This window comes from Sander vitreus, chromosome 9, assembly GCF_031162955.1.
Source record: "Sander vitreus isolate 19-12246 chromosome 9, sanVit1, whole genome shotgun sequence".
Taxonomy (NCBI): Eukaryota; Metazoa; Chordata; class Actinopteri; order Perciformes; family Percidae; genus Sander; species Sander vitreus.
In genome coordinates, this window is record NC_135863.1 from 32124107 (window position 1) to 32150624 (window position 26518).

At 41.9% G+C, this 26518-nt stretch overlaps 1 protein-coding gene across 3 annotated transcripts; it reads right to left on the bottom strand.

The window, feature by feature from the left end:
• Positions 1 to 574: 574 nt before the first annotated feature.
• On the bottom strand, positions 575 to 26248 carry cpeb2 (cytoplasmic polyadenylation element binding protein 2). Of its 3 annotated transcripts, XM_078259772.1 has the most exons (11): positions 24826 to 26248; positions 23063 to 23332; positions 17940 to 18030; positions 14707 to 14757; positions 13317 to 13340; positions 11799 to 11972; positions 9542 to 9631; positions 6532 to 6650; positions 6302 to 6416; positions 5829 to 6010; positions 575 to 4273 (listed from the first exon to the last, which is right to left on the bottom strand). In XM_078259772.1, the coding sequence occupies exons 1-11, from the start codon at positions 25759 to 25761 to the stop codon at positions 4046 to 4048; spliced, it is 2280 nt and encodes a 759-aa protein (XP_078115898.1). In that variant the 5' UTR covers positions 25762 to 26248; the 3' UTR covers positions 575 to 4045. The 3 variants fall into 3 exon arrangements, with proteins under 3 accessions (XP_078115898.1, XP_078115900.1, XP_078115901.1); XM_078259774.1 differs by lacking the exon at positions 13317 to 13340; XM_078259775.1 differs by lacking the exons at positions 13317 to 13340; positions 14707 to 14757 and having other exon boundaries at positions 24826 to 26247.
• Positions 26249 to 26518: the final 270 nt, after the last annotated feature.

Consider the following 26518-nt stretch of genomic DNA (forward strand, 5'->3'; position numbering starts at 1 on the left):
TAGCTCCATCGCTGTCTAATACACATAAAAGTAGTCAGAAACCTCATCCAACTTCCGAGTCCTATTACATGGATCCTCGAGTCCAAGTCATCAGTGCACGAGTCCAAGTCGAGGGGGGTGGGGGGGGGGGGTGTCTAACTGCGTGTCAATCACTGCTCATGCACCCACATTCATTCTCCCTTGTGGGGGGAGGGGCTTAGGAGACTGTTTTGGGCTTTAGCAGAAAGGGGGGCAGGGACTGAGAAGTTGTCGATGTTCAAATTTTTTGGCCAAGTCCTGGATCTTCACAATCCTACCTACAGCACCTTTAAAGTACACACTGACCCCCACCCCCACACTGATTTGCACTGATTTAGTAAAATGCTAAAACAAATCTAACCACATCCTGCTATCAGTATGAGGAAGCTTAAGTAAAAATATGAAATATTTAGTATTTATCTTGTACTTTTTTTGCATATGTTCACAACACCGTCTCTGATGACTGATAGAAAACATCGGACTATAATGGACTTCCATCAGTCTCCTATTTTTACTCGATATTTTTTCTTTTCTTTAAAACACACGCAGCAGCAGCCATGTTGTGTCCAAACAGAATGGGTCTTTATTCAGGAAGTGAAAGAAAAAAACAAAAGATTGTAATCAACACCCCATTTAAATACAAAACCAACAAAAATAAAAATAAACATGATATTCATTTTGCATATCAAAGAACCATTCAGTAATAATTATAATCCAAACACCTCATAAACCACTTTTGTGAATCTATACACAAACTCTGATTTAGAAATTAGTCACTTTAACAATAAAATTACAAATATTTAGCTTTCAAAATAATTAAACTTAAAATAATATCTCAGCAATTAGCATCTTCATTTTTATATATCGTGAATTTCCACATAAAAATACAAAATGATACCAATGACATTTAAGTATGAAAAATTATTCCAAGAACTTTGCTACTATTAAATGAAATACAAACGTGGGATAAAACAAGATGAAAATGAAATAGAAATATGCATGAAAAAGTCTCTCCTTTTTGTTAGCAAAACACTATCCAAAATAACTACAATCATTTACAATCAGTACAAAGATTTCTGGATTTAAAAATAGTTGCAATGAAAAAACTGGGGTCAATCTTTTCTGACAGTAAAAAATGACACTGTGGATCAGAAATCTGCAAAATATGCAATGAAAAAAATAAATCTGCATTTAAAAAGGTTTACACTGTAGTTCTTACTTTTTATACAAACATTAGAAACAGTATTGCACATCACAACACAGATTCGAGGTTAGTCAGCCTTTCAAAATGTGTTATATTCAAGTTTCAGAGCATCTACGAGGAAAGGCAGCCGGGGCCTCGATGCAACGGTGGTGGGGGGGGGGGGGGGGGAAATCTCAAGTGTCTTCCAAGAATAGAATAAAACCTTCATGTTTCCTTCCTTCAAATGAAATGTGTCATGTGTATCAAAATAAGAGTAAACTGTATATCAAAAGCTTTGATGTTGTTACTAATGACATGATTATTTGTCTTTGAATGGAACTTTTGGACATAGTTAGCAAGGGGGGGTGGGGGGGGGGATAAATTGTATTATAGTCCTATTTAAATAGAAAAATACAATCAAAATCAAATAGTTTTTTTTTTTGTCTACAAAAATAGTGAAATAAATATGATTTTTACAAAAACAAAGACACAAAGAGAACAAAGTAACAGTGTTCAACATAGAAAATAGAACCTCACAAAGATAGCACGAGTCAAGTGTTACAGGTGACGATATTCAAACGTGTTCATGAGAAACAAGGTGGGGGGGGGGGGGGGGGGGTTCGGACTCACTGTCCTCACAACATCCAGACTACATTAGAATATATTAGAAAATATTGGATTCCTGCTCTACTCATACAGAACATCGATAACTTAAGACCACTGCTTCACGCTACATCTTAAATAAGTAATAATAAAAAAAAAAATTTAATAAATCTGTAGAATTTATAAATAGGTGGAGGTTTTCAGAGAATCCACATCTGCACTCAAATCACTTATGGGGGTGTAGATAAGAAATAAAAGGAGTGGGTACATAGAAAAGTAGTGCATAATATATATATATATATATATATAGATAATATATATTATAAAAACATATTGAAGGGCCAGTGATTGGTAAGTAGTTAACACAGACAAAATAAATTATACGACTCAACTAAAGTCAGAATCTCAGTTTCATTATGGTTTTGTAACAGTACACACTTGACGCCTGAACAATGATACCGAGGCGTGGTACACAAAAACCCCCCAAAGGGACACGAGAGCGACACACTTGCACAGTACCAAACGGACGGCTGAGCCACCATCCTCACAGAAAGATTGTCCCGAAATAGTTTGTTTTAGAGTAATTCAAGGGTCTCGGTGGAAACCAAACACACAGACAACCCAAACGAGGAGAGGGGAGTTTCTGTTTTTTAGCACGCCAAGAGACCTAAGTGTCCTAAGTGTCATCGTCCTCGTCATAAAGCTGGCTGAGATGTAGAGATACCTTACTTTTTACTAACTTAGCCAGGGTTTCCCTGGATTCACAGAGTTTCAACTAGTCATTACAGAATAGGCAAGTTTAGAGAAGCGAACATGTTCTAATGATGCTTCTCCCGGTTAAGTCTTCCAAGCTGATCAAGTGTTGTGTTTGCATTTGGTCTGCCGGTGGGCGATGCTATTTCAGATTGACCTTTGGAACCACACACAGACGTGGGATAGGAAGGGTGGGAAGGCAACGTCCTTTGGATGTTTTAATTCTCCTCTACGTAACTAAACTAGAGCCTCAGTCTACACTAATAACAGTCACACAGCACGGGGACGACACAAACACAAACCACTGAACACCACTCTGCTTCTCAACAGGATTTACTTTTTTTCGCCACACAAGCCACCGTGTCACAAAACGATGGCGTCCACTAAGTCTACAGCAGAACCAATATCACTTTTTGTATCGTTAAGTATGTAAACGGATCAAACGACGGAGAAACATCAATGCATGCACGTTTAAATATATATATATATATCATTTTTTTTTACTTATTTAGCTTTGTCTGATTTTTTTTCTCCCTCTTATTTAGCATCTGTAATAGATGATCATGCTACTCACTATAGAAATGTATGATTATGCTATCAGTGGTTTGTTTTTTGTTTTTTTATCCTGCATGCTTTTTGTGTAGCTATTGTCATTACATGCACTTTCCATGGCAATGGGGGCCATTTTGTTTTACATGATTCTGGTTTATAAATAGCATTAAATATAATACCTACACATCTATTCTTATATACTATATATAGCAGCAAAGCTTCTAAAATAGCTTGTTAAGTATAAATCTTGAATACAGTTAGCAGAATCCAGATTTAGTATTTTGAGGTATCACTCTATGGGTCAGTATGAGCGCAGAAATAACCCTAGCGTCTTTTTTAAAAATTTTAAATAAACTCTCTAACATGAAGACAGAGCCCATGGCAACGTTAAAAAACAACTGTTTTTTGAAAATGTGTCAATTTTTATGCTTCCTATCTTTTTGCTACCTTTGGTTAATGAGCTGGGGCAGGCGTCAACATTAGAGAATCAAGGTTTTCCCAGAAACAAGTGTGCACGACACGCACTGTTGGGGTGGCTAGCAGCGGACAAACAGACAGACAAGCTGCCCCCATGCAAAAAACATTCTGTATCTACTTTAAATCTCACATACAAAAATAATAGCAATAAAAAAACCTACAAAAATCAATCTCTTTTTTAAATCTCCTCTTAGAAAAGATGAAAGTACCACAAAAGAGTTGTAGAGTTGTCAGAGCCTGAGATGTGAGGGGGGTTTTGGTGAAAAACTGAGGCTTGTGGTGTTTGGCTGCTACAAAAGATATAGAGATATATATGTAGTATATACTGTATAGTGTTATGTACTGGATTATACTGATAGCTTAGGAGAGCAGGAGAGGCGGAGCGATGCTCTGTTTCCTGTTAGCCAGTGTTTCATTTCCCTTTCCTCGGACTGTGTCACCATGGCTGTGGTGGCATCTCTAGTTCCAGCGGAAGTGAATCTGGCGCGGGCGGTCGGCTCCCTCTTTGACCAGCGGCTTGTGGAACTCCCGTCCGGCGCGGGAGTGGATGTTGGCCCAGCAGAATTCGCAGTAGTACTGCAGACAGGTGACGTTAGCACAGAAAAAGGGAGCAAACTTCCCTCCGCAGCGCGCACCCTGGCACTCATCGCATAGCTGATCATCCAGGACGTAGGGCTTCACCTCCACCTGCACACACACGTTTTAGAGAAGACATAGAAAGTGCATAAATACATACAGTATATGCATGTGTGCATGAAAGGCCAGCACTCATTACAGTTCTGAGATCACTTCACTGGCTTCCACTGAATAAGATTAGTTGAGTTTAAGATTCTGTTGCTCGTTTATGGGCTAGGACCAATGGGCTAGGACCAATAGGCTAGGACCAATGGGGTAGGACTAATGGGCTAGGACCAATGGGCTAGGACCAATGGGCTAGGACCAATAGGCTAGGACCAATGGGGTAGGACTAATGGGCTAGGACCAATGGGCTAGGACCAATGGGCTAGGACTAATGGGCTAGGACTAATGGGCTAGGACCAATGGGCTAGGACCAATGGGCTAGGACCAATGGGCTAGGACCAATGGGCTAGGACTAATGGGCTATGACCAATGGGGTAGGACCAATGGGGTAGGACTAATGGGCTAGGACCAATGGGCTAGGACCAATGGGCCTGATCTTCAAAGGCGTGAACCTATCAGACCCCTCAGGTCTTTAGACACTGAGCTGTTTACAGTTCCTTTTATTAGAACAAAACATGTAGAAGCAGCTTTTTGTTTTTATGCTCCTCATGCCTGGAATAAACTTCCAGAATACCTGAGATTGGCCAGCACCTTACAGACCCTTTAACCCTTGTGTTGTCTTCCTGTCGTCCATGCTACTTTTAGTTTTTATGGGTCAACATTTTAAATGACTATACTTTTTTTCAACATTTTGGTCATCTTTTCGACCCTTTTCACGATGTTTTTGTCACTATTTTTGACGGTTTTGTTACTTTTCCTGAAGTATGAAAAGTCTTTCACAATATTTTTGACAGTCAGTCAAAAACAGTTTTTTAGTCACTTTTTCCGACGTTTTTGTCAAAATTTTTGCCGATTTTTTCAACGTTCTTTTATTAATTTTGTTAAATTGTTATCAATGCTATAAAATTTAATAAAACACCCAAATTCAATGAAAGTAGTGAACTGATCATTTATTTTACTTGTGAAGAGCGTTGTATGGAACATCCACGTTATTTATTTTTACAACTTGGTTGAAAGAAACCCAAATTTCTAATATAGAAACTTTCTGAGGATGACAGGAGGGTTAAGTCAGGTCTTAAAACATTCCTGTTCTCCGGGGCTTTTTAAAACTGTACAACCATAGTTATCATTTTGTCTTTCATTATCTTTTTACATATATGCGATCTTGTAATTTCACTCTTGTTTTTACCGGAAATGTATCTTGTTTTATTCTGTAAAGCACTTTCAACTGCTCTTGTGTATGAGTTGTACTATATAAAGAAATGGCCTTGCCTTGCAGCAGCAGAGACTGGGACGGAAGCTAATTCAATCAGCCCTAATAAGCTTTCGCTCACCATAGCAACAAGCTGCTGCTCACACACACACACACACACACACACACACACACACACACACACACACACACACACACACACACACACACACACACAACTTGCATTCACAAAATGAAGACACATCCTAATGATGACTGAGTCATAATACACTTTCCGAATAATCGTACCCGCTTGTCAATGTCTCCATGCTGCAGCTGGACGAATCTGGCGCTGATGGCAGCGATGTAACTCTGTTGATTGGAGAAGGCCACTCGCCCCGCCCCCTTGGGGTACTTGAGTTCGGGATCAGTGTCGATGCCCGCGTAGCAGACTCCACCATAGAGACGGTCCATAATCATGGCCAGCTCAACTAGTCAGAGGGTGACAAGCGGTCAGATAATACCCTTATACCCTTATCAAAGTGTTTTCAATCTATTGTCTTTCAATAAACAACCCTATAACCAAAAACATCAATTGATCAATTAATCAATCAAGTTCCTATTCCATAATTTCCGTAATTAAATAATTTGTTCATGTGCCATCCTTAAGCTACTGAGCTACTTAGTTTCTAAATAGATCAGAACAAAACTGAAACAAGTTCATAGTTAAGTAGAAAAATGATATGAAATTGCTCGAGGAAAAACAAAGTATGTGTAATTACTTGCTCTCAGGGGGCGAGGGACGCCTCCCACAAAGATGGTCTTGCGGGGATCGAGGGGCTGAGATCCATCCATCACAAAATCACTGTCGCTCAGGTTCCAGGGTCGAATTTGCACCTGGAGTCAAAAAGTCAAATTGAACTTTAAATCCACTCTCTCTTTTTTTCAGGAAATAAAAATGTAAATGGCAGCACTGTGTCTGGTTAGTGGGAGCTGGTGCTGTTGGACTCACAGGCTTGTCCTTGATGGTGGGGCTGGAGACACACAGGTAGAGCTTCCCATCCTCCTCCATGCAGGCTTCAATCAGAGCCTGCACTGAGCTCTCCTCCTGGAACAGCAGGAAGGCGTATCCTAGGAAACCCACACATCCACAGTCAGTCAGTGTGTACATTAAACACACTGAAATAAAGACAGTATGACAAATGATGCCGTATCTATTAGCAAAACAGGGGGTCTGGGGCTCCTCCGCCAGAAGTTTTTTTTTTCATTTGAATCCCATTTCTACATACATTTATAGGGACTATGGTTATACAAAATCCAGGAAATAATTAAGTTGACCATAATAATAAATTATGCCAGAAAGAATAGTACTTGACTATAAGAGACTATAAGAAATATGTCTTACTTTCTTTATTGTTTAAAATAGGGGCCAGTTACCGAGACCTATACAAAGTAGGTTAAAGTATCAAACAAATTTGTCAGTAGGGGTTCCCAGTGGAAATTACGCCCTAGTCTATAGTCTTAAAGGTCTCATATTGTAGAAAGTGAGATTTTCATGTCTTTATTGACTATAAAACAGGTCGAGGTGCTATATAAATACTGTAAAAGTGTCAAAACGCTCAGTGTACAGAGAAATCCACAGAGCCTGTAGGCGGTGCATTTAAACGAGCCGGAAGGGTATGGTTGTGATGTCACAACTATACTATATATAGGTAGAAAGTCCCGCTACAGCGTTGTTACAGTCATTCCACAGCAACAATTAAGTTGCAAAAGACCTGGAAACGCTGACCAATCAGAGCAGACTGGGCTTAATCAGGAGGAGGGCTTAAAGAGACAGGTGCTAAAACAATACAAAATACAAGTATATTCAGACAGACAGTATGAGACAAATAATGTCTTTTTTTAACATTAAAGGTCCAATATGTAATATATTTATTGTAATAAATCCAAAAATGACCCCAATATGTCATCAGATATTAAGGAAACATGCTAAGTTGAAATACTATCTTTTCTGACATCATTGCTAATGCCAGTATTTTCTCCTTTTGAAATTTCCGTTCTGTGACGGAATTTCTGTTTGTGTTTTGGCCTGTGTGTTGGTATCAACTGCCCAGTTTGACAGCCAGGCCGGGTTGCCAGATATACCTGTAAACACGTAAACCTAGCGCGCTACAGCTGGAACGTTAGTACAGCCATGAAAGCAGCACTCAAACGAACGGGATCTACAGAGATTGATTTGACATGACATAAAAAAAAAAACTGCATGTTTCTAACAGTTGCGTGACCAGAGACGTAACAAACCCCAGGGTAAATATTGGAGATGTATTTGAAAGATGGAGACAGCTTAGAGCCCAAAAGGACGCAGAGTTGGCTAATCTCCTCCTGAACAGGTAAGCATTAGCTTCAGGCTAATTGAACATTGAATTATATAGCTAGAGTACCCGAGTTGGTTACTCACAAAAACAATTGAGACACAGCCAGTAAAGTGATTCCGACTGGTCCTGGCTAACGACGTCATGCTAACCCTGCTAACGTTACCGGAGGCAACCAGGCAAGCAATCCACAGCTGTTTACAACGTGTACAATGGTGAGTTATTTTAAGCCAAGAGAGGGAGGCTGTGAATCGGGAAGAGAGAACCCTAAGTTTACAGTGTGTTTAGCAATTGTTGCTGCAATTGTAGGCCAATGAAGTGTGTTCAGTCGGGTGGAATAGGACGGCAAGGTAGTGGTATTTTTAGTAGTTCCTAACCTGGCGTGTGGAGAGGACGACGAGGTTGTTGGGTTTTTAGCGGTTCCTACTGTAATTCTAAGCCGAAAAAGTGTGTCTGTCAGTTGGGTACAGAGCGCCGTGTGAGCACAAGCTTTTATGACTGTCAATATAGCCAGCATCTAACGTTAGCTACTCCGCTGTCTAACATTGTTGGATGCTGCGGTCTCAGCCTGGCAACCAACGTGAACTTTGAGTCTGGGGAGGGGGAACCAACTCTCTCCAGTGTTTTGAATTTGTACTGCACTAACTATTTTAAACGCTAGCTGTCAGTATTACATATTGGACCTTTAAAGCATGTAAACATGTTCTAGGACAGTGTTTCTCAAACCTTTTTCAGACCAAGGACCACTTACCCCCCCCCCCAAAAAAAAAACTCATGACCACTTAACTGCCACGATATCCCCAAAACAATAGGCCTCCTACTTCAACAGTATATTACAAATTACAGCCAAATTAAATGACGGTTTTACAAATAGCTTACTCACTCATTGTCTCTATTGGCATATTAATGAGGAAGAACGGTGTCCATTTTGTCAGTTGACAGTAACCGTAAACTTTATTCCTCTGTGTTTTTAACTTTATGTCACACTGATCATTTGTGACATACAGAAAAAAATCAATTCAAATAATAATGTTTGAATTTATATATACATTTATTTAAAATTGAAAACAACACATCTATGCTTCTCAATATTAGGCCTTGGAGTTGAGTTTGAGAAACACTGTTTTAGGGATGCTCGATTATGGAAAGAATCATAATCCTGATTATTTTGGTCAATATTGAAATCACGATTATTTTACACAATTACTCACTGACTTTTGGACAGACATTGTAATTATTGAATTTAAAAAAACAAATCAACAGTGAAAACACCTTGAACTGTGAAATTTCCATCTAATACTTTTCCCCTTTTTTCTCTCCATTCAGAACACAGGACAAAATAAGAGTTGACTTGCAAAACGTAACGTTCAAAATAATCGTTTTTCTCGATGACTCTGTTTTTGGGATCGTTAAGATCGTAAATCGTAATCACGATTAAAAATAAATTAATTGCACAGCCCTACACTGTTTTGAATTGAAACGTGATGTTTTATCAAATCTACTCGTGGAACACTCTTTGAGAAAAAACGTTATAAGAGATACCCAAAATACAAGTATAAACCCAACAATGAGCATGATATGGGACCTTTAATAAAGTTTAGCAGCCATACATGTATGTTTAATACAGAGGTTCGCTGCTTTCGTCAATACCTTTAGGTGGAAAGTAGGATTTGCTCTCGGCTTTGTGTGGCCAGTCCACCACCAGGTGACCAAAGCGGCGGAAGCTTGAGGTTATTTCATCTGAGGAGAAGTGGGAAAAAGAACAACAGATAGGTGAAGAGAAAGAAAGACTAGACTAGACTAGAAGAAGGCCAGCAGTATACTGCAATACTAAAAGGCTGTGTTATCCTCACCAGTGGTGGAATGTAACAAAGTACATTTACTCAAGTACTGTACTTAAGTACAAATGTTAAGGTACTTGTACTTTACTTGAGTCTTTTCTTTTCATGCCACTTTCTACTTCAACTCCGCGAGAAATATTGTACATTTTACTTTCCACTACATTCATCTGACAGCTTTAGTTACTTTAGATATTAAGATTTTTGCACACAAAACACATGTAGTTTATAAAATATGATGTTTTATTATAAACTACCCAACGGTATACAGTATAGGCCTACAAGTCCAGCTAAAATGATTAGCTCATTAATCACTTAGTGGATAGACAGAACTGTTTGGATCGTTTCCAGTTTCTAAAATGTGAGGATTTTTCTGCATTGAGTACTTTTACTTGTAATACTTTAAGTACATTTTCCTAATGATACTTAGATATTTTTACTTAAGTAAGGGACTGTTCGTTATTTAATTAAGGGACCACCGGAGGAGTTTTGTGGCCTCTAACCTAAAAAGACTTGACCCTCCCCTCATCAGTAATAATTTTCCTATGACCCTCCAAACTGATTTGAAAAAGAGGCATGACCCCCCCCCCCCCTGCGTGCAATTTTGCAATTTGAAGTACAGATACCATTTGATTTTTACAGCCCTGACGTACAGGAGTTAACCTCTGCATTCTCATCTTATACATCCCACTCCTCTGTTACAGTGTGGGGGCCATTTCAGTAGATTTACTCACTAACACTGTTGTGGAAACACAATAAGCATGGAAACTAAATGCACACTTCCTGCATTACTGCATTACTTCAAATACTAAGTTACTCCTCTAGTAAACTAGTATTCACAAGAAATAAAACAATAAAACATTGAGACCATTCAGCAAAGGACACTGGGAAATAACCAATTCAACACTGGTTGCTATGGACTCGTCACTAGGCTTCGTCACTGTATATTTTAGCACATAGGTAAAGCTGCCGAAGCTGAACATTATATTCCAAAACACATATGTTTATTTTTAAAGCAGATTTTAAGTTACACTGTAACAATTTAACAATTCGCCCTGATGAAATCCAATCACGGCTCGGCTGTTTTGGAACGCAACAGACAGACGCTTAAATTAAACTAAAATGTAACACTCAGTGTTGGACCTCCAGTCTGTTGAGACGCCTCTCCAAACTCACCATAAAACGTTAAGACACGTTGAGAAAAAAGATCCGTAGGCTATTTTGCCGTAATCCAATGACACGGAAAAAAAGTAATCCGCAGCGATCAGTAGATCTACAAACAGAGTCAGGGTGTATCCAGCAAGGCCTACGCGCGTCACATTCACCATCAGCTCCAAACAGGTGAACGAGGCCTCTCCACTTCGCCGTTTAAACAAAGTGGAATAAACGTACAAAAGTCCAAATCTACACAAAACCCGCAATCAATTAGTAAGCTGACATCACATTTATATACACGGCATTTAGGAAACCTTTATTGCAAAGTTGGCACGGCAAGATGTCCAGACTAGTGCAACAGTAACTTTTGTTTTTTGCGTCCTGCTGCTCCCATCGTCAGCCAGGTAATATTTTTTTTACTAAAGCAGTATATAAAATCTGATGTATTACCTACCACCATTTAGTTGTTTTGTGTTATTTAAGATATTTATAAAATATCTGGTCATGCCAGATGTAATTATTCCACTCATTTTATAAACAATGCAATTACCTGTTTGAGCCACCAGGGGGGCAGCTCCTCCTGCCCCCCCAGCAAACTCCGTGTATGTGGTCAGACCCATCAGCTAGGGGGCCCAGACTGAGAGCTACATGGATAAATATACACCAAACAAGCCACTTTGAAATTTTGCTCTTTTCATGAATAAAAAAGTTGGGTGACTCCCCCGCCCAGACTAAGAAATGTTGGATGACCCTCCCCTCAGCAAAAAATAAAAAGACACGACCCTCCCCTATTTTCCTCCGGTGGTCCATTCCATAAATACCGAACAGTCCCTAACAGAGTGTTTTTACAGAGTGGTAATAGTACTTTTATTCAAGTTAAGGATCTGAGTACTTCTTCCACCATTGATCCTCACCTTCATCTATATCAGGAGGCAAACCGCCCACAAACACCTTGCGGGAGAAGCGCTCGATGCGTTCCCCATTTTGGTGGGGGTAACAGTTGGGGGAGCCGTGGACACCTGGGACACCGTGGTTGCCGTGGCCATCGTCGAGGAGATTGTCATCAATAGGGAAGAGGGAGGAGCGGCCTGGTGGAGAAAAAAAAGGCAGTTAAGGCCACAGCAAATGTCAAGCATTCACACACACGCACAGAAGCAGAAACATAAATCCCAAACGTGTATCTAAAGCTGCCTGCCTCTCCTGACACATCCAGGGGAGAGTGTCTTTGGAGTAATACGTGTGTGGTTGTGAGACAAAGCACCAGCTTAAAGTGAGGATTATGTACAATTTGGTTTTTTACAGGTCTGAGACTGAAGCGTGATTTATGGTTCTGAGGAGGCTCCACGCAGAGCTTTCACCGCAGCCTACGTAAGTGGCCTGAAGTTTATACTTGTGCGTTGGTGTGTGCGTCAATCTCTTTAGGAGAATAGCCGGCCGGCATGTGTGTGTGTGTGTGTGTGTGGGGAGTGTGTGGTAGAGTGAGTGAGAGAGTGACAGCGATTTTCTTCAGAGTGAGTAGCGACTCTAGAGTCATAGTGAGAGAAACAAAGTCTCTCTCCTGTTCTTTCTGACCACGGTGAGATCTGGAGCAGGAGAAGTTAACCCTCTCCTTGATGTCATGTTGTTGATGGAGAAGGAGAACCAGGAAATGAGTCGGGGGAAATGCAACCCTACCAAGCCACGGCCAAGCGACGTGCGTCGCCGTGACGTGTAGTTACATTTTTCGGGAGGTGACGTCATGCTACGGCGTAGTGTCTGGTGTAGGGTCCGTGCCTCCATGTACCTACGTACGTAGCCACGGCGTAGATTTAACACAGAAGCATAAATCACGCTTTAGACACGCAATCGTGTGTGCTCCTCTCTGAGCAGTGTGGCAGATGAAGCAGGTGTGGAAAGGCAGGCTGTGTGGAGCAAAGCTGTTAATAGCATCACTGAGCAGTATGGAGCCCCAAAGTGTTCAATATTAAATATATTAATAAGTGATTATAAAATGAATAGTCATATGAATGAACTGTATACAAATATATAAATGAAACAATAATTTGAGATTATTTTAAAAGATTTTTCAACAGAGTTCATTTTTAGTTCATATTAAAGTTTTTTTTTTTTTTATATTCAAAATGCTCTGTTCCAAAAGTCAGTTTATATTTTATTGTGGATTTTGATTAATGCCACTTGCATGTCTAGTACCTAAAACAGTACGATCAAGTCAATTAAAAGTAATTTTGTTTCTGTTTTTGATAGCCAACAGGAAGTGATTGGGCAAAAAAAAAAAAACTCTTCAAACTCTTCAAACATTTCAAAACAGAAAGATAATTTGAAGTCTGCCTCCACACTTGAGGCCTCAGTTTTGGTATCCATTCAAGCAACGAAGCATGCCACAAGAGAATAAGCCACAAGGAAAAAGACATGTTATAGAAAGCTGAGTTTACCTCGGCGTCTCCCATAGCTCCGGGCTGCATGTAGAGAAGTACAGAGTACAAGTTTCAGCTGAGCACACATTCTCAAAAGCTACATGTAACCTCTGTGGACTTTAATCTGCAGAGTTATCTCATGATGTCTTCATCCAACCACTTGTGAACCAAAAGTGCACCAAACTGACTTGTTTATACTTTAAAACAGCTTAGCTTACATCCTCCTGAGACCCAGAACAAGATTTATGTTTTAAAAAACATCTCACTGCTCTGAAAACTAATTTAATTAATTCCTTAGACACTCTTATTTTTCCTTAAAATGCGCCAGATCTGATGGAAGCCATTTGGAAAACCAGAAAAATAAACTTGTCAAGGTCCAACTCCACATATGTTACATCACTGAAAAGCCGTGGATGTCCTCTGTCAGGGACGACAAGGCTCATCTCAGCAACATGTTCGGCCTCAGAGCGGGAGCCAAAATCTGCCTCTGACACAGGGCGAAAACAAATAGCTGATTGCTGGGTCTCAGGAGGAAACAGCAAATACAAGAGACAATGACAAGCGCGCTCGCAATTATTATTGTGTCCCGTTGACACTGTTATAAAACAAGATTTTATTTTTGACCCCAACATGGCGTGTGTCCACATGTGAGGCAGAGAGTCGGCAGGGCCACAATTACTCCGCTTTAAAATTTACATTTTAATGAAAGGGTGCAACAAGTCCTGTCTGTGATGCATTCAAAGTCCTCAGGTGACTTTAGTTTAAAAATGGAAACACTCCTCGTCATGTGAGCGCCATAACAAGGGATAAGATCTTGAGTTTGAATGAACCCTTGGCAATTGGGAGGTTTGAAAATGCTACACTGATGGTAATGTTCCAAAACATAAAAGACAATGATGTTTATAGAGTCCAGATTGGCACTACATAGACGTTTTGATGACAAATAGCACTTTATGCAAATATAATGTATAGATTTGTTATAAAAAAGAAAACAGATGATGAAATACTAGTAGGTATTGTCTTCTCTACACCAGACCTACCACATGTCATTGTGTGACAGTATTATACCACCAGACTGTGAGTCTGGAGAGGAAGTCTAATGAGGCTTAAGAGTAACAGTGGAAGCATCATGAGACACATCATGCTCATTTTTAATTTAAACAAAAAAACAGCTGGATGGAAGGCTGGAAATTTGAAATTCTTAGACTTGGTGTATCAATAGAATATAAATGTAACAACGTCCAATGGAAACAGACTTAGGGAAATAACGGTACATTAAACATGTGGCTTAAAGTCCACTGAACCTGACGCATTAATTCACATTTTCAATTGTCAATCGGATTTAAATGTGCTCTACATTTGGATGGAAACGTAGTTACAGAGGGAGATGCTGCTAAGAGATAATTACCATTGAGCATGAGTAGGCCGTCAGCCCCAGGGTTAGGGCATCCCACACGGCCTAACATGAGAAATAGAAACACACACACACACACACACACACACACACACACACACACACACACACACAAAAATAGGGATGAGACAGAGCAGATGGAGAGGACAGGGCGAGGCCAAAGTGTGTACATGGAAGCGAGAACGCACGTCACACTCACACACACACACACACACACACACACACACACACACACACACACACACACACAGTGCCTGCCTGTAAATGTGTTACAACAGGCTTCTCACATGTCTACAGCGAGCACTACTGCTTGTCAGCAAAAGGAACAAAGGTCTTCTTATCCCCAAAGACACCTTGAGTTGTTATTACGAGAAAACAGAGGCAGAATGTAAAGGCCGTTTTATGGTTCTAAGGAGGCTCCACGCAGAGCTTTCGCCGTAGCCTACGTAAGTGCCCTGGTATTTATACTTGTGCGCTGGTGTGTGCGTCGAGCCGGCATGCGTGTGTGTGAGGGAGAAGTGAGAGAGTGACGGCGATTAGCTTCGGAGCGAGTAGCGACTCTAGAGTCATAGTGAGAGAAACAAAGTGTCTCTCCTGTTCTTTCTGACCACGGTGAGATCTGGAGCAGGAGAAGTTAACCCTCTCCTTGATGTCATGTTGTTGATGGAGAAGGAGAACCAGGAAATGAGTCGGCGGAAATGCAACGTTACCAAGCCACGGCCAAGCGACGTGTAGTTAAATTTTTCGAGAGTTGATGTCAGGCTACGCCTTAACACTTCCTTTGTTTTTTATCGACAGTAAAACAGTAAGATAGGAGTCTTTAGATCATGACATACAGGTGAAGTTAATTAAGTGTTATCAGTGAAATATCACACCAACCTGTAATGCAATATTCTATGTAAACGTGTGTATTTGCAACACATTCTCACACTCATCTCGTAAAATATGGACGCTTGGTCAGGTGCCTTTGTTGTTCTTATTGACGCTAAAAGTCTCCTTTAGCTTTAAGTAAACACGCCTGGTCGTGACTATTGACGTCCCTTTAGCGCTCTAAGTAAACACGCTCGGTCGGGACGATTGCCGTCCTTTTGACGCAGTTATGTTAAGGAAAAGGTCGTGGGTGGGCGTACGGTTCCGTGACAGGCGGGAAGAACGGGACGGTTGGATTAAGGAAAGGGTTGTGGGTGGGCGTACGGTTCTGTGACACGCGGGAGGAAAGAAAAAAACGACTATAGCAAGCGTGACAAGCGGGACGCGAACCCCGTTTGACCCATCCACCCCCCCAACCTACCTCCTTACACGGAAATTCGCTCTTACATACTACTCGCTAAACCCTCTCTAACTGCTGCTCTCCCCGGTGCGTTACACAAACACGTTGAAAGACGCCTTTTTTGTCGCATCAGACGTGACAGCCACTGTCCAAACATCCTTATTTTACGAGTTCAGAATGAGAACGGGTTGGTATCTTCATCAACACATCTGTATGTCTTGCGAGACAAGCCATTTATTTTGTATATATACAAATGTTAAAGTGCCCATATGTAGATTTTTTTTTATATGTGATTAAAGCATATTTTAGATTTATTGGATGGCATAAGATTTTGTCGGTGGAAACATTGGTATAGACTGTGTGTATTTAGCGATCCATTCTGACTGGCGTGGTACTGCCAGTCTTTTTTGATCCTATCACTGGGTAAACTGTTCCAATTCTACATAGCAGATTTAAATGTTTAACAGCACCTAGTGCTATTTAAAAAAAACAAAAAACAAAGAAAAAAACGTAATATTAAATATTAACTTGCAGCACTTTTTTTTTTTAAGATGACTTTTTTCGGGCTTTTCCCTTTATTTGATAGTGACAGTGGATAGACAGGAAAGGTGCGAGAGAGATGGGTGACAACACGCAGCAAAGGGCCGCAGGTTGGATTCGAACCCGGGCCGCTGCAGAGGACTCAGCCTACATGGGGCACTGAATGGGTGTTTGGTGTTTAAAGCCCCCAACATCAACTTCCAGGCAGCGCTGCCTGGAAGGCACTAGGATTAGGCAATGGTTAAGGTTAGGGTTAGGTGCCTTGAAGTCGACGGTCGCAGCGCTGCCTTGAAGTCGACGTTGGGGGCTTAAAACACCATTGAGCCACTGAATGCTTTGGTTTTATGAGGCCTGTATTTTGGAGCTGCTGTAGTCAGAATACAGTACACTGTTGTGTCAGCCATGGCAATGCTATAAATGGCAGAACCCTTGCTCCCTGCCGTCTCCTCTCTTGGCTGTCATACACAGTGTGTGAAAGTGTGATCACATCTAAAATTAGTCTAGATTCCCCTCTCTCTGCTGTGCACACTGGCCCATGTCCTCTCCATCTGCTCTGGCAGGAAAAACAAGAAACTTGCCTGAGAAAGGAGGGCACAGGTTGAGTACAAATAAAAAACCTGCACAAGAATTGTGGTGCTTCTACGTATATGCCAGAACAAAAACATGACTGTATGCATGGCTTGGGTTTACCGACGTTGTTATTTCAGGGCCGTATTCTAAAGGGCAAGTGTAGCTGGCCTGTGAGGCTGTAAATGAGCTACAAGCAGCCGTGTCTAGGAGAGAGGAGTGAGAGTGCTGCAGTTATTTGACACTGCTCCTCTGGTGTCTAGCAGCTGAGCCCAGGAGGCCAGCCAGTGTCACACTACAGTACATTCTCTGCTTGCTCCTGCCAAACCATTAAGAGCAATTTAAAGGAAACTCATCTATATTTTAGTTTAAGTTTATAGTCTTATGCTAAACAGCAATTTTGTAAATATTTGTTCATATTAATGTTCAATTTGTTTGTTTGTTTGTGTAACTATTTTGGCAATAAACCCTTTTCTGTTTTAGATTGGAATGTGTGATATTACACATGTCTGATCACTTCTGTAACAAATGAGAGCAATTCACATCAAAGAAAAGTAGCGTCACTTCTCTCCTCCACTCCTTACTCAGCTGTGTGTGCTGCTCAGGTTAAGCAGCAACAGGATCAGCGCTGGAAGATCATGTAATAGTGCAGCTGGTGGCAGAAGTATTAAGCTCTCAGCGGGGAGAAAATAAGCTGCAGTGTGGAAAAACAACACAGCTCCGGGAGCATTGGGCCTGTCACTTCCCCTGCACCGTGTGACCCTGCGCGACGTCAGGACTCCTTGCCGAACACGATCAACTCATTTTGACCCCCCCCCATACGTAGATAGATAGGGAAAGGCAATCTTACCTTTCATCGGGTCCTGCTCGGCTCGCATGATGTCGATCAGAGAGCTCTCCAGGGAGTGCATGTTCAGACTGTCAAACATTCTGGTGCGCTCCTGAAAAAAAAAGTGTGAGGTTTTTATATCATCCGGAGTCAGAGGTAACAAAACAATAACACATGTTGTGATGCGTGTCCTCGCATTTCTAACACACTTTTGGGATTTGGCTTATAAATAATAAATCCCCTGATGTGTGGGTATTTGGCTTAATTTCAAGATTCAAGAGAGTGAGTAGCTCACGCTTGGATTAACATTCTTTCCGTATTTACTCACTTTAGGGGGTCTAAAGGTATATTTCTGAGCGGCCTATGAGACGGATTCCCCAGGATCTCTGGACTTGTTTCCAGAGACAGACAGAAAGAGAATGCAAACCAAAACCAGGAGTGGCATTTAGCTACAGAGCTGAGATGGAAGTTATGAGCTCATCAGTGGACCAGTGAGATAGTTCTCCTTAATGACAAATAATGATAAACTCATATGGTAATGTTCTGGTGACTAGCCTATCCATCCTTAGCCCTGGCCTATATGTTGACCCTGGGATAACTTAGCCCCAGGGCTAACCTAAGCACAGGGCTGTATGATTCACAGTGCACTTCTACTAGCCCTGGGTTAAATGTCCTTTGCAACACATGACTGTTTACTTTAGTCCTGTTTCACACTGGTAACTGTAAGCCCTGTGTTTATTCACTTTTCAGGGGATAACCCCGCAAACTCAAAGGTAACCCTGCTCTGGAGCTGGGCCATCAACTAGGCTAAAGTCAGGTTTAGCCCACTTTGGAATGCGCCTGGCTTGAGCCAGTGTGAACACTTTTTTTTTTTTGCCCCAGGCTAACAGCTCATATAGCCTGGGGCTAAGAGCAGTGTGAAAAGCCTTTTAGATGGCATTGCATCTAATAACTAAAATAATACTTACTACTAGTATAATGTCACTGCTACTACATTGCACATATCTGTACATGTTGTTCATACATTGTTCATATTACATAGCCATATTTATTCTGCTCTTATAACACTGCAATATATTTCTTGTCCTGCCTATGCACCACCTGTCTATACTTTGTATATCACATTGCACTTTTCTGCTTTTTTTGCAATGCTGGTTAGACGCAAACTGCATTTCGTTGTCTTTGTACTTGTACTCTGCACAACGATAATAAAGTTGAATCTAATCATATCTAATCTAATAAAAATAGCTAAAATGTCCTTTTAATGGACAGTTAGCTCGGCAAGGAATATAATCCAGTGTCTGCAGTAACTTCACATCTACTTTGCCACTGCAGGGCATGTTTATGCAGGGCATGTTTATTGAACTTTCCCCTTGGGGATCAATAAAGTATCTATCAATCTAAGTATCTATCTATCTAAACCATTTTGATAACAGAATTATTGATTAATCCTAAACAGATTGCCAGATGTTTAGTAAGTTGTCCACTAAAATCCCTAATCATTGAGTCATTTTCATGACAGATTAAGGTTTCCAGAGTAACATAAATAAGCACTCCCCCGATTTAGCATTGCACTCCTCCAACACTGTTGGACAGTTCAAAAAAAAGAGAGAGGATCAAATCATTGCAGCAGATTTAGAGATATCCACTTTTTTATTCCAAGTATTCTTCTTCCTTGCCAAAACCTGTCACCTACATTACCCACAATGCAACTTCACTCAATTAACTTGACTGTACAGATTTAGGTGTGTTAAGCTAGTAGCAGCTAATGAAGCCTCGAGCAGCGATGAGGAGCGTGCTACAGAGGTCTGGTAAGCTCACTTCTTTCTAACTCCGCACCCTCAGATCTTTTTCATTTTCAGACTTGTAGTCTTCAGACCCAACCAACGCTGCCTCAAGTGACATCACTTGAGGCAATTTATTAGACTGGAGCCACAAGATGCTTTATACAACGTTTTCCACATATTCAGTAGTACTCCCCAACACCTGTAAACAGACTTTGATGTGTGAATTCGGTGGTGTTCTCCTTTGAAGCCACCAGTCAGAACAGAACGCGTGTCCGCAAAAAGACTTTGCTTGTCTGCCATTATGAATCGGGATGAAATTGTAACACGCAGGAAAGTTAAACATGCGGCTGTAGGAATCAAGGTGTGGGGTGGATATGCTCTTAACTTTAAGAATATAGTGTTTCAGGGTGATGGTATGCATTAGCGATAGAAAATGGCTGTAACATTTTTAAGAGATGTCAAGCCAAGTCTTTACTCCAGACATAATATTCACACTGAAAGTAGACTCTCCTATCTTCCACAGACTACCTCTGAGTGATGTCTAAAACATGACACAGCAGAGACCTGTCACTGATGGCCAAACATTAAACAGAAAGGAAGGAAGGAAAAGACTTGGAATCTGAAAGATTCTAGGGCCGACACTGTTTATGGAAATTAACAATCCATGGAGTCAGGCCTGTTTCCTGGAATAGGAAGCATTGTACTTCTTGGCACTGATATCACTAATAATTTGAGCTCACAGCAACAGCAATAGCATTTGGTGACACCCGTATTTAGGTGATATCATTATTCTAGTCAGAATAAGTCAGTGTAGTGTAGAGAATAATATATTGTCTTAGAATGAATGTATTTATTTCATATAAGCGGACATTACATTTAATTTATTAACCAAGTTTGCAGTTTCATGGCTTTTACTGAGTATTAAATATGTCCCTTGCAGTAAACCACTGCATTATAAACTGTGAATATACTGTTCAGTACAGCAACAGACACTTAGTGCAGTTTTTCTAAAACAGTGAAAGCCTCTTACATCCGGCTCACCAGCCTGTGACTGTTTTTACATCAGAATTAAAAGGTACTTTTAGTCTAACTATCAACGCTGTAAAGAAATATCACAAATAGCATCAGCAATGATAAACTACAGATAAATTAAACATAGACAGTGACACTGTGTTGCATAATGTTGCATCTTAAATGAAATACAGCAATCCAGTTAGAGTATAAAACCCGTAAAATACTTTTCTGTCATAATTTCTACTAGCAATCCATTCAGGGTCTGTTTGCATCCCATACACATGCAATTTACAATCATTTATTGATATGTTTTCAGCTACCTTCTGGTTAAGTTCATTCAATACTAAATGCACAAATACCACATAAACCACCAGAGACACTAAGTGGATGTCAGCCATGGTTACAACTCTATAAAAAAAAACACAGAGCGTTATTTTTTTATATGTTTTTGTCTGAGAAAAATCTAATTTTGAAAACTAATGGCAGTGTAGTAGAAAATAAAAAGAATCAGTGAGATATCATCAATACATGACCAAAGGTGGCCATGTAGACCCAATTGCAGCCTTAAAGTGCTCATATTATGCTTTTTGGCTTTTTCCCTTTCCTTTATTGTGTTATATATCTTTTTTGTGCATGTTCTAGGTTTACAAAGTGAAAAAGCCCAAAGTCCCCCCCCCAAAGGGACTTACCATGTCCAACAGAAAACACTGTTCACAAACTGCTCCAAACAGCTCTATTGTAGTCCAGCCTTTACTTCAGAGACAAACGTGGTCACTTTGGAACACACGTTATAATGCTCGCCTAGCTGCTAGCATGGCACGCCCTCATACTCTGCTTCTGACTGGCTAGTAGTCCTTACCTAGGTACTGTCAGGGCACGCCCTCATACTCTGCTTCTGACTGGCTAGTAGTCCTTACCTAGGTACTGTCAGGGCACGCCCTCATACTCTGCTTCTGACTGGCTAGTAGTCCTTACCTAGGTACTGTCAGGGCACGCCCTCATACTCTGCTTCTGACTGGCTAGTAGTCCTTACCTAGGTACTGTCAGGGCACGCCCTCATACTCTGCTTCTGACTGGCTAGTAGTCCTTATCTAGCAACTGTCAGGGCACGCCCTCATACTCTGCTTCTGACTGGCTAGTAGTCCTTACCTAGGTACTGTCAGGGCACGCCCTCATACTCTGCTTCTGACTGGCTAGTAGTCCTTACCTAGGTACTGTCAGGGCATGCCCTCATACTCTGCTTCTGACTGGCTAGTAGTCTTTACCTAGCTACTGTCAGGGCACGCCCTCATACTCTGCTTCTGACTGGCTAGTAGTCTTTACCTAGCTACTGTCAGGGCACGCCCTCATACTCTGTTTCTGACTGGCTAGTAGTCTTTACCTAGCTACTGTCAGGGCACGCCCTCATACTCTGTTTCTGACTGGCTAGTAGTCCTTATCTAGCTACTGCGCATGTGCGACTCCCAACAAAGATGGAACAGAAATGAGAGGTCTCACTCTGTAGCTAAAACAGAGAGCTCAACACACAGGGTGAAAAGAGGAGCTGCAGCAATGTGCAGTACAACAAAAATATGGCGTTTTTTGAAGAATTAAACCATGTAAACCTATTCTGATACAACCTCTAAATACAATTATGAACCTGAAAATGAGCATAATATGAGCACACACAGGAAAATAATTTGAGTTACATTATACGGAATACAATTGAGTAGCATGTGATGACCACTCTCAAAGACCTCTAGCAATTTCCGTAGAAAACACACAACTTGCTACATATAACATCGAATAAGATTACCTTCTAGCTTTAGCAGTCTTGGTGCCTAAATCAGATCTCACCTACAAGATGTTAGTTTCCTGAAGTGAATTCAGCCCAGCTCCCACTTTGTTACACCTTTAGTAAAACCTGCAGAGCCAACTCCTCCCATCTGATTGAAATGCTAACCATGCTGGCCCTTTAATGGTCATTTACATCTATCTATACAATGCTATGTGTGTCTCGACAATCCCTTTCTTTCAGTTTCTCTACTGATAGAAATAACTACCATTCCCTTTTAGTGTCTATTTCATCAAGGGATATACATTGAAACACTCTCTTAAATACACACACACACACACACACACACACACACACACACACACACACACACACACACACACACACACACACACACAATTCAAATGATTGGGTATGCCTCTGTTACTAGTTCTTTCCCACCTTTAAAGCGACTGATTCTCACACTGTAACACCAAAACAATACCCATCCACTCACAAACAAACACACACCAAACCAATTGTCCCCCAAAACCACCGACACCAACGCAGTAGCAACCCAAAACACATACCTGCAGGGGCAACAAAGTGTTGCTGTTTCCGTCTGTGCGAAACATGTTCTCCTCTATCCAGGACTTAGGCCCCAGTGATCCACCAGAGCGTGGGAACTTGGGAGGAGCAATGATGTTGCTCGAGAAGGGCTTCTTCAGGGGTGAGACGTGACTGACTGAGCCAGGTACGCCCATGCCACTCACTCTACGGTGGTCCCGGCCCCAGGACATCCCCCCAGAGCCCCAGCCATTCCCCTGGTGACTGCCCCAGGGAGACTGTTTCACCATGGGCTGCAACACAGAATGGATGGGGCACAGAGGGTGTGGAAAGATGGAAGGTTAAAAAGGGCATGTGCATCCTTTTATATATTACTTCCTTATCATCATATTCTATTCTTTCTTTTCTCGCTGTCAGCAACAGCCTGGCTTGATCTGATCCTGTAACGGGTGGGTAGATAAGAAGATTTAGGGCTTTAAGACTAGTACTAAGTATCCCGTGCGCTGCGACACCGCCAGTGTAATGCACTCTCTCTCTCTCTCTCTCTCTGTCTCTCTCTCTCTCTCTTTCTTTTTCTTTTTCTCTCTACCTGGACCTTAAGCATATCATACATCGTATCACATCATGCTTAATCTTGCGTGCTTTCACGTGAAAATCCTACACAGAGGACAATCAACTTTTTGTTTCTCACACACTCGAGTCATAATGTGACCTAAATTCTTTTTCTCTTTGTATGAACTGCAAACAGCTTAGGGATGTCAGATAGTGGTGTGCTTTAAAAAATAGTTTATATTATCTAAAAAATCTGGATAATGCAAGTGCTGTTATGTAAATGAAATGAAAACTCCTGGAGAGGTTAGTTTGTTTTGATTGTTATACAAATGAGCCATTGAAAACGTGAAAAAAGTTTTTTTCTGCTCCATGTTGCATTTTATTAAATGATTCTCCTTTTAATGTGTTGATCCTTTGGATGTGCATAGGACGGTGTCTTTGCATTTCTACGAAAATAAATTTGCAAAGCACTCATCATCAAAGCAAGGGGTTAAAGGTTGGAGAGACAGCAACACCATATATGCACTTTAAAGCATATACCTACTCACACACACACACACACACACACACACACACACACACACACACACACACACACACACCCAATGTGCAAATCACATGAGAAACCTGAGGCCGAAGGCTACTAACACATGGCCCCAAGGATACTGCATAATCTGAACCTTCATGTGAAAAGCCTCTATTGCTGGCCTTTCCTCTGGGTCCTCTATGAAACTAGATGCCTTCATTTCACCCAAATAAGCATCCATTTAGTACACCAAACCCTGCAAGCCTTTGTATTCCCACTGATTGAACCACAAGACAGGGATGGTCTGGTGCCATGTGACTGCATCCCACTGCCAGCTTCCACAGAGAACAACAGCTAGATTCAGTGATGCTCCCTTGTTCCCCTGTTCACCCCTCCCTTCCTTTGCCTCGAGAGTAGTGACTTCAGCCCTTGCAGAGGACATGACTAATGCATTATGAGTTAAAAAAGAGACTATTTATTGCATAATGCTGCATAATGTACACACACAGAACTCTTAAGGCTATGCTTAATCTCTGCAGTGTCACAAGATGCTAACCTAACCTAAAGACTACTACTAGTGGTGGCCCTCACTTAAAAATGGTAGGAACCTTAATTCCCCCAACATCTTGATTCAAGTGGGAATACTATAGGAGAGCGGGCTCCCATCCTGTGTCACCTTCATGTGATTTACGTTCTATAGCAGCTCACCTGATGTTGGTTGTAGTTGTTCCTCTGCTGCAGGAAGGCGCCCTGCTGGGGATGCATCTGGGGACTGGCCGGGGACCTGCGACTCTGCGCCTGCTGAGGGACGTTTATCTGGGGCGAGAAAGGACCGCTGAAGCCCTGCACATTAACCCCGGCGCACGGATTAGCTGACACTGGCGAAAAACTCTGGAAGAAGGCCGGGTTGATGGAGGAGGGGATACCTGGGTAGAAGCTGTTGTCAGAGTCCGTATTGGGCATATGGTTAATGGCGTTCGCGTGGATGGGGTTGATGGAGTTGGGTGCGGGAGGGGGAGAGGAGCTGGTTTGGACGGACCACGGGGTGCCGAACCCAGGTATGGAAGGTGAAGACGAGCCTACGCTGGCGCTCTGCATGTCTTGGGCAGGCAGGTTCGGGAAAGCGGCGCTGAGACCACCGGACAACATGTTGCCGGTGCTGCTGCTGCCATTGCCGTTATTTATATGGTGGGCGATGGGGGAGTCCATTTGGATCTTGTTTGGATTTACAGAAGTGGACGATGGCGACGCAGCATCGGCTTCAGCCTCTTCAACTGGAGAGCCGCAGGGGTCAGCAGCGCAGAGCTCGGGCATAAAGGGCTGCCTCTGCGGCAGGTGACTGAAATGTCTCTGGGGTGGGGGCGACTCTGTGGGGCTAAACTCAGTGTGCTGACTTAACTGCTGATGTATTTTTCGGCTTTGCTGAAGGTCACTGATGAAAAAATGATCTCGATCGAAATCGGGGAAAGCTGTCGTCTGGTTTCGATGGTTATAATCCGGCGTGAATAAGCCTAGCTGGCTGTCGTGGCTGTCGTTTTGGTTCGGTTGCTTCCCGGATTTGTTGACCGTGCTGCCGCTGCTGTCCCTTTCCTCGGTTGACGGGGGTAATTGCGTGGCTGTCACCCCCACAGGCTCATCCTGCATGTTTCGCTGATGCGCAGCAGCTGACAGGAACAGCGGGGACGCGGCAACGTAGCTGAAGGGCGAACCGGGGCGCAACTGGCCGCAGGAAACCGGCAGGACGAGGCGTAGTATCCGTCAGCCGGCTAAAAGAATACGAATTCGGCTAAACGAGTCAAATATATGCGTCTGAAAGATATATATCAACCTGCGTTTCTAAATGAGTTCTGTTTAATAGCGAAACGTCTGTGAATAGGCTGTAGACTAAAGGCAGAGATAGAGAGGAGGGGGTCTGGCCTATGCAAATAGTCGGCTCGTTCTAGTCCTACTCTCAGTTTTACTCGGTGATATTATCATGTATCTAACTAGACCGAGATATTTCGGACTTTTCGTTTCTAGCCTAGCATGTGCGGTCCATTCGTGTCCGACCGTGTTACCCCCTCCTCTGGTTACCGGTTGTGCTGCTGCGGCAGAGGATTAAAGATCCCCGACTGAATCTACGTCACGACCGCATCACGCCTCGGTGCGCCCGCCTCTTGCCTCGAGCCCGAGCAGCAAAGAGGACCGCATTGTTTACGTCATTTTTTTCATTATTCATAAAGTGCAGTAGGCCTACACCCTAACCAAGCCCTGGAAAGTAGCTTACAGTAGGGCAGAGTTTCACTCCGGGCCTAATTAAAGCGAAACAATATTCCTGTGGAGACTGAGGCTAATTGTAGTGAGTCTGTTTCTTAGTAATGCGTTTGTAATGACTTATAGTATCATGTGCAGAGTAAGCTAC